Source organism: Lipotes vexillifer, unplaced genomic scaffold (genome assembly GCF_000442215.2).
Source record: "Lipotes vexillifer unplaced genomic scaffold, Lipotes_vexillifer_v1.1 scaffold422, whole genome shotgun sequence".
NCBI lineage: Eukaryota > Metazoa > Chordata > Mammalia > Artiodactyla > Lipotidae > Lipotes > Lipotes vexillifer.
In genome coordinates, this window is record NW_006779087.1 from 947,893 (window position 1) to 956,181 (window position 8,289).

The 8,289-nt window shown below is 59.0% G+C and overlaps 2 protein-coding genes across 4 annotated transcripts in view; one reads left to right on the forward strand and one right to left on the reverse strand.

The window, feature by feature from the left end:
• Positions 1-2,526, forward strand: part of PRPF40B (pre-mRNA processing factor 40B) — a 21,117-nt gene extending 18,591 nt beyond the window's left edge. The window contains exons 20-26 of the mRNA XM_007452271.1: positions 115-252; positions 460-555; positions 805-891; positions 1,108-1,285; positions 1,537-1,598; positions 1,712-1,855; positions 1,957-2,526. Coding sequence (XP_007452333.1) covers positions 115-252; positions 460-555; positions 805-891; positions 1,108-1,285; positions 1,537-1,598; positions 1,712-1,855; positions 1,957-2,049 — 798 coding nt within the window. The 3' untranslated portion in view covers positions 2,050-2,526. The remainder of the gene's footprint in view (positions 1-114; positions 253-459; positions 556-804; positions 892-1,107; positions 1,286-1,536; positions 1,599-1,711; positions 1,856-1,956) is intronic.
• A 309-nt stretch (positions 2,527-2,835) lies between these two features.
• The window catches only part of FMNL3 (formin like 3), a 56,396-nt gene continuing 50,942 nt past the window's right edge, over positions 2,836-8,289 (reverse strand). The window contains exons 17-25 of one of the 3 annotated variants that reach the window (XM_007452273.1): positions 7,434-7,668; positions 7,227-7,295; positions 7,018-7,098; positions 6,784-6,913; positions 5,979-6,139; positions 5,561-5,662; positions 5,122-5,214; positions 4,708-4,831; positions 2,836-3,761 (exon numbers count right to left, since the gene is read on the reverse strand). In XM_007452273.1, the coding sequence (XP_007452335.1) occupies positions 3,673-3,761; positions 4,708-4,831; positions 5,122-5,214; positions 5,561-5,662; positions 5,979-6,139; positions 6,784-6,913; positions 7,018-7,098; positions 7,227-7,295; positions 7,434-7,668 (1,084 nt within the window). In that variant the 3' untranslated portion in view covers positions 2,836-3,672. Of the gene's footprint in view, positions 3,762-4,457; positions 4,574-4,707; positions 4,832-5,121; positions 5,215-5,560; positions 5,663-5,978; positions 6,140-6,783; positions 6,914-7,017; positions 7,099-7,226; positions 7,296-7,433; positions 7,669-8,289 lie in introns of those variants that run through there. The other 2 variants (XM_007452274.1, XM_007452272.1) reach the window with 2 other exon arrangements.

Here is an 8,289-nt window from a genome sequence, read left to right on the forward strand (position 1 = left end):
AGGGAATGATAGTAGGAGCCCAGGCTCCAACTTCCCACCTTTTAAGGTATGTCTGGGTGAGTCGGGGCGCCCACTCTCCTGGGTGACGCTGTTCTGTGTCCCGTCTGCCCTCAGCTGCTGGAGAAAGCAGAGGCGCGGGAGAGAGAGCGGGAGAAGGAGGAGGCACGAAGGCTGCGGCGCAGAGAAGCTGCCTTTCGAAGCATGCTGAGGCAGGCTGTGCCTGCTGTGGAGCTGGGCACTGCCTGGGAAGAGGTCAGGACTGCAGCCTGGCACCAAACACCACCCCCTCAGTCCTGAGGGCAGCGGTGCTTCTCCACCACCGGGGGCCCACCCCAGTCATAGCACAGCTCGGGGCCAGCTTCGGCTCCCTTCCTTCCTCTGCCCCAGCCCTGCCCTGTGCTCATGGCGGCATCATGCTGTGCTGGGGCTGGTCTGATCAGCAGTGCTCTCCTGTTCAAGGTCCGTGAGCGCTTTGTGTGCGACTCAGCCTTTGAGCAGATCACCCTGGAGTCGGAGCGGATCCGGCTCTTCCGCGAGTTCCTGCAGGTACTGGAGGTGAGGCAGAGCTTCTCGTCCTCTGCATCTGCCCCAGGCTCTTGAACACTTGAGGCTAGCTTAACGGAAGCCTCAGTAACCTCTTATCACCAGGGCTCTCCTTTCCCGGACAACTAAGGAAGGGGAGGTCTTAGGGTACCCTGGATAGACCTAAGGCCCTAGCCTCAGAAGAGGAGGCAAAACCGTATTGTAGAATGCAGGGTCCTTCCTGGGGCTAACCTTCCTCACCCTTCCCTCTGCCTCCACCAGACTGAATGCCAGCACCTCCACAGCAAAGGCCGGAAACACGGCAGAAAGGGCAAGAAGCACCATCGCAAGCGTTCCCACTCGCCCTCAGTGAGTTGGCGGGTAGAAAGGATGTGGGGTGAGGCTGGATTGTCTGGGGGAAATAAGAGCCACTTTTCTTGCTTTTCTCCTATATCACCTCCCCTGGAGGAAGATCTGAGGATTCCTTTGGTCCTGGATTCTCCTCTCTGTCCCCAGTTCCCATACTTGAGGGCCTCTGGAGCCCAGGTAACCTCTGTGCTGACACGTGTCTGCCGATCTCCCCAGGGCTCTGAGTCAGAAGATGAAGAGCTGCCCCCACCATCTCTCCGGCCCCCCAGGCGGAGGCGGCGGAACCCCTCGGAGTCAGGCTCTGAGCCCTCTTCCTCACTTGATTCTGTTGAAAGTGGGGGTGCTGCCCTTGGAGGACGGGGTTCCCCATCCTCCCGCCTTCTCCTTGGATCAGGTAAGCAGTTGGGAGCTGGAGAGCAGGCCTTCGGGGAGCCCCACCCTCTGAGGGTAGAGTGGATTGGAACGGCTGCACCTGTCGGAGAGTAAGGAGAACTTCCCGTCCCTGCCCAGGCAGGAAACGGAGAGAAGGAAGGAAAACTGGACTGAGACTTCCTCAGACAGGTCCCTGTCTGTGAAGAATGAGCAGAGAAAAGGATGAGGCCTCCCTTCTCCCAAGGGACTTAGTGGGGATTTTTCTGTCTCCAGATCATGGCCTTCGGAAAGTCAAGAAACCAAAAAAGAGAACTAAGAAGAGAAGACACAAGTCGGTGCGTAGAGAAGGAACTTCCATCCAAGGCCCTGCTATTTTATGAGATGTCTTCACCCGCCTCCTGGGCTGTTCTCCACAGGAACTGAGGAGGCGGGCTCTGGGCTCTTACAGAACAGTCCTGAGAGCGAGACAGACCCTGAGGAGAAAGCGGGCAAGGAGAGTGATGAGAAAGAACCAGAGCAGGACAAGGACAGGGACCTCCGGCGGGCAGAGCTCCCTAACCGCTCCGCAGGCTTTGGAATCAAGAAGGAGAAGGTGAGAGGCAGGCACCTGGCCCCAGCCCAGTCAGCGCTGTGCCCAGGCCTCGGCAGCCCTCGGGGGGAAGCTGTGGGTGAGCTGTGCCTTTGCTCCACCAGACGGGCTGGGACACGTCGGAAAGCGAGCTGAGCGAGGGTGAGCTGGAAAGACGGCGGCGGACGCTCCTGCAGCAGCTGGATGACCACCAGTGACCTGATGAGGCACCGTGCCTCGGGTCTGTGTGAGGCTGTGGCCTAGTTTACCCTCGCTGTCTGCCCCAGACTTCTTCCTTAGTTGGGTCTGTGTTCGCTTTTCCTCAAGTAGCCCCAACCCCAACACATCATCGCCAGCACCTCCCAAGGTTGCTTGTGGTGTTCAAGGGTCCTCCCAGCTTCCCGGACAGCTAGTGCGGTCCCTGCCCTCAGCCCCAGACCAGCGATTGTTGGTGAATGCCATGTGGGAGGGTGGTGCCAGTAATGTGAGAAGGGGCCCCCAGGAAGAGTGACACGCTGGTGGACACAGCCTGGGTGGCAGAGGGCGGGGTCCTTACCCTCTAGCATCAGTACCTGCTCCTGCCTGCCCGGGCCCTTGGGGCACCACCACTCCTTCCTCCAGCCCCAGGGCCCAGTGTATGTGTGTTTCGTTTTGGTTTTGGTTTTGTTTTTTAAATAATATTTATAACGTGCCCAGTGGCTCTTTTGTCTTCTCCGTGTGCTTGCACTGGGGCTGGCTGGGGCTGGACGGGTGCCCGCAGGGCCAGCAGGGGGCACTGGTGCCTCACGGCAGGCCTGCCTTCCCTTTGTGTGGCTGGAGCCCATCTAGCCAGGTTCTCCTTCTCCAGGCTTCCAAACTCACCTCCCCCAAGCGTGGCAGCTCTGCCCAGCCTCCTTTCTATCCCTGTGGCTCGGGTCAGCCTAAAGGGCCAGCTTAGCCCCGCCGCCACACTCAGCAAGAGGAGACACCCCCGCCACACTCAGAAAGAGGAGACAGAGTCAGGCCTGGTATTTCAAGCCTTTGTTGAGAGGAGGAAAGTCTGGAGTTTATGTACAAGAGAGAAGGAAGTGGTACATGTACAAAAAGGAGTGGGCCCCTGTATTCCCTCCCAGGGGCCGAGAAGAAACCGGCAGGGGACGGAGAAAATAGCTAAGACTGACGTGACCCCGCCCCTGCCAACAAAACCTAGCTGGGGGAAGGAGGTGAGGACGTTCTTGGCACACCCTTTCTCTAGGCAGAGAAAACTAGCCCTCTGCCCACCTCAGCAAGGATAGTCAGCCTAGAACGCAAAGGGCCAAGGGCAGGGAGCGTGGCATCTCTCCTCTCCCCTTATCACTAGGGCACACTGCCCAGGCTCAGGAGAGCCTTGCTCCTGGTAAAAGACGATCTGAGACTGGCAGGGCCTCGCCCCAGGGCTCCCTAAGCTTGGACACTTCTGAATCGCAGCTGACCACTGGGTTGCAAAAAGTAAGGGGGAAAAAAGAAGGAAAAAATTGCTTCCTCCTCTCGTCCCTCTGGCTCTAGTGGTGGTGGGCCTAGGTGCCCGTTCATAGCCTAAAGCTGGAAATGGTTTTCTCCAGCCCTAGGCTGACCCTTGAGGAAATGATGTTGAAGACCTTGGGAGCAAAGTGCAGTACTGGAGGCACCAGGGAAGTGCCAGGCCCTGAAAGACCTAGTGCCCACAGTGGCGGCAGGCAAGATGCAGCTTTGAGAGCTAGGGTGGACACTGGGTTGAGAGCAGCATAGCCCTCTGCTGGGCCCTTGGCCAATTCCAGGGCTTCAGGTCCACTGGTTGGACTTGAAGGACTCAGGGTTGAAGTGCTTCTGCCTCCAAGAAGGTCTCAGTGGGGGCCTGGAGCCCGAGGGGGGCCAGCAGGTGGTGCGGCACTCCTGGCTTGGTGGCGAACGACAAGGGGCTGGTGGTAGAGGCCTGTAGGGGAAACAGAGGCCTGTGAACAGGCAGGGAGGCTGGGCCAGGCCCACCTTCTGAGGGCCCAGCCACACAGGCAGGGCCAGCAAAGAGCCAGCCGTGAGGTCGATGAGGGAGAGATTAAAGAGAGACTAGAGAGGATGGTCAGGTAGATTTCTGGGGCGGGCTCTGCACATTCAGAAGAACAGGTGGGGGTACTAGAGGCCACTGGGGAGTGACAGAAACAAGGTGGACTCGGCAAGATCTAGAAGCTGGGAAGAGACCTCAGGCAGGTTGGATATCAGGAAACAGAGGTCAAGGGTCATCTGATGCCCCTGGGCAGAAGCCACTGCCAGAGCTCTTACTGGAGGGAGACAAGGACAAATGATACCTGGGCCCAGGACCAGAGACTCTCAGCCTCAGTGATCAGCGGCAGCGCGCCTGGTCCTGCCTGTTTTGGCAACTCCCTACCCCTTAGGTCTTAGTAGAAGCCAGACAGCATTAGTGGGAGAGATAACCACTTCCCTGAAGGCACATGCAGGGGATAAGCCATGCTTCTTAGAGCATGGGGCATGCAAGGGAAGGAGTATGTGTCCCCATCACCACGGGGCTGCCAGAGGATGGTTCCAAGTCATGCAGGAGAGGAGGCACCTGTGGGACCCAGCAGGAGTCCTGGGAGGTGGGCATGCAGAGAGGGCAGCTGTGGTGCCCAGTACCTGTCAAGGGCCCCAGCCTTGGGGGTTAACAGTTTGACTCATCATGATGGGCTGCATCGCAGAAGAAGCGTGAGCCCCGCTTGGCAGTACGGGCCGTGAAAGGGACACTCTTCAGCACTGTGGCCCAGGAGAGAGACACAGTGGTCAGGCCCCATGGGGGTGGGGTAGGAGGAGGAGGGCCCAAAGGGCTATGGTTGGGGTTTGGGAGCTGGGCCCAGTGGCCAGGAACCAGGGACGGAAAAGGGCCCCACCTGTGATGATGTCCTCAATGGTACCATCCTTCCCCTCGTAAACAGGCCGGTGCTCCTTGGCCTGGCGCCGCCTCAACTCTGCAATTAGCTCCTGCTGTTGCCACTTGTTCCGCTGGGATGGGGTCTAAAGCCGAGCATTTGAAGGAAAAGGGAGTCACCGCTAACGTACCACGGGGCTGGTTCCTGCTCCAAGATGCAGTCTGAGGATGCCCTTGATTGTGCTCGCCAGCCCAGCCCCCATCATTGCCTAGGAATCCCCTCCCATAGCCCCCCTCTCCATCCCTCTGGACTCCATCATCAGGCCCTCTGGGTGGTCTGTGGGCTCCAGTTCTCCATCCCCTCTCCAGCTCTCTGCTCCACCCCCTCCTAATCCTTTGCCGTGTTTTCCAGGCCCCAGTTCTTGGTCCCACCCACCTTGGCATCCAGTTTCTTGGCTTCCTGAGCCAGCTGCTTCTCCCGCATTACCTCCTCCTGCTTCTTGCGGGCTTCGTTCTCTTGTTCTGCTTCCTAAGAACCATGAAAGATGGGGGCGGGGTGTGTGTGTGTGTCTCTCTCTCTCACAGGGGCTGTGAGCTGTGAGGGGAGGGGCTGACACTGAGGGTGGAGAGTGGGACCAGCAACCCCAGGTGGCCACTCTCTGGAGGGGCACTTCCTGCCCCAAACAATGACAGGAAGGGCCTGGGCCCCCACCCTGCCCACCAGTTCACAGCTAAGAGGCCTGTGGCCAGCTTCCACCGCTCCCTCGCAGGATTCAGAGGAGGAGACGGAAAAGGCCCAAGCTTGAAGCCCAGCCCTCTCTCCCCCTACCGGTTTTCTCTCAGCCAAACTCTTTAAAAGCCTCTCTTCTGCTCACCTTGTAAGAACGAATGAATCGGACAAATACTGGGAAGAATACAGAAGGAGGCGTGGTCTTGGGACTCTCACCAAAGTAGCGCACAACAGCATTGTAGGCCTCCTGGGGAGGGGGTGGGCAGAAGGGGTCAGCCTGGCCGGGAAGGAGAAGCCCGGCTCCCAGCAGGGGCAGGAGGCCCACAGGAAGCCGCAGCCCCCCACAGCCCCTGTGGGAGGGCAAAGAACTAGGGGCTCGCCAAGCCGCCTAGAGTGCGTCTCCGGAGGCAGCTGCCTGCCACCCCCAGCGCCCCCTCTCCCCCACGATCAGCCAGCCAGCTGCTTGACAAAAGTTCTTTGACCCAAGAACCAGAACTAAGCCTGCCAGAGGCTCACAGCACCTTGGCCCCAGCCTCTCCCACCCGCCTCCACCCTGTGCTCACCTCGGCTGTCTTGGCATCGCGCTGGAGCTTGTCCAGTTTGCCTTCGTTGGTGCTAAGGAAGCTGCGCAGGACGCTGTTGTCATGTATGCTGCACTCCCGCCGAATCAGCTCCATGCCCCGGCCCAGCTCCTTCACGTCTAGCAGCACGTTCTCCAGGGACACTGTCGTCACCAGAGCCCGGGCTGAGGACTACAGCCCAGGACTACAGCAAGCTCCAGCCCTCCCGCTCAGCATGGGCTCACTCGGTTCCTCACACCCCCCTTCCAGAGCTACCAGCGTGGACGGAGAGGGGCGAACCAAGCTAGCCAAGCTCTCACAGGGGCAAGGAAAAGGAAAAGAGGCCGTGGGCTCATGACCCCGAAGGTAGCAAGGGAAGGTGAGCCGCAGACTGCTGGGCTCCAAAAGAGAGCTGCCCCAGGCCTGCCCCAGTTTCACGAGGGGGGCAAAAATAACAGCCACCCTATATCTGTGGGGTGCTTTATGGGTTTTCTAAGCACTTCACATACATCACAGAGACACAGGCTGCGGGGCCAGCTTGGGGGAGTTGGCAGTGAAGAGCCACCGCTGCCTTTCCCTTCCAGCTCCCACAGCACCCAAGTGGAAAGGGCTGGGTGGGGCCTGGTGCCTGTAGGAAGGCTCCCTCTGGGGTGGCCCCTGCCCATGGCCCCAGCGGAAAACTTTGAAGTGGTCAGAAAGAGAACAAAAGCAAGAAAGAAAGGCACCCAAGTGCTCCCCCTCCTCATAGCTTCCAGGGATTGTCCTGAGCTGGACACGAGGCAGGCTTGCTGGGCCAGGCTCCCCTCACCTGCTGCAGCTTTCTCCACAAAGTGCAGCTCATGCCAGAAGTTAGCCAAATCTGGGTATTTCTCCTTTACCGTCAGGGCGATGAAATGCAGCAGTGTCATCTTCCTGTCAGTGGACTTGGTGTCCAGCAGCTGGAAGAGGGGGACAGGGGTCTGTGCAAGAGGGCTGAACACCCTGGCGCCACAGCCGCTGCCCCCTCCAGCTTCCTGGCCACTTGCTGTCCCCACCATCTTACCAGATCCAGGCTCTGGAGCTTGAAGCCATACACAGCTCCCCGCTTGCTGCTATTCATGTAGTTCCCCAGGGCAAGTATGATCTGTCCAAAGGAGGCACGGGAGGAACTCAGGGCAAGACCCAAGGGCTCCTTCCTCCTCTCTGTATAGCACCAGGCCCCCACCCAGGACCTGGGAAGCCCCGGCACCTCCATCCCCAACCTCTCCCCACCTCCAACATCTGCTTCAGCTTCTGTGAGGACTTGACGGAGGCAGAGGCTGCAATGATGGCGTTCAGTTGCTGGAAGGCAAGATGAATAGCTGAGTGACCCCATGCCGGGATGCGGCAAAGTCAGGGAGGGGCTGGCAGGGGAGGGGACTAGCAGGTAAAGGGCGGAGGGGCGGCCGCAGATGACCATGATACAGGTGGGGGCCGTACCGGTGTGAGCATCTGCAGGTTGTCCTGGAAGTTGCCCAGGAAGGCCATGCCAGCCATTCGCTGGGTCAGCCGCTCCACCTTGCTGAAGAGCAGCATGAAGCGGTCCTCGGCCGCCAGCTCCTCCAGGGGCTGCCGCTCCCGCTCGTATTGCCGCAGCAGCTTCACCTCAGCCTCTGTGGGCAGGAAGCGCATCAGGCACTCCACGAAGTCCACGGGTAGTGTCTGGAGGTCAAACCTGTGTAGGAGGGAGGGACCACCTCAGGTCTTGCCTTTGCCCACATTATCTGTCATCCCTTCATTTTCCAGCTCCTACAAGGACGGAGGGTGGGGTCTTGAGCAGCACACAGGCCAGAGGCAGAGGACTCACTGTCTCACCTCCAGTAACTCCAGGGCTGGTGTTACTCAGCACCAGTAGCAATCCTAGGGTCACATTCCATGCCCTGTTTAAGAACCCTTCAATGTCTTCCCTCTGCCACTAGGGAGAAGTCTTAACACCTGGACGTGGCTTAGGAGGCCCAGCCTGCAAGACTTCTGCTCGCCTCTCTACCCTGTCTCTCCTACTCCCCTCCTTACACTAAAGCCAGAGTCAATTTTCAGTACTCAGGGCACCATGCCTCTCCCTCCAGGCCCTGACCTGGAGTTCATATACATCCTTCAGGTCGCAAGTGAGACATCACCTCCTCCAGGAAGCCTTCCCTGATCACCAAGCTCAGCTACCTAGCCCTCCCTGTTCTCCCAAAGCTGCCTGTACCTCCATTACCTTGGTGTTGTCACCCAGTGTTACTGGACTATTCCCATCAGACTGGGAGCTCCTTTTTTTTTTTTTTTGCGGTACGCGGGCCTCTCACTGTTGCGG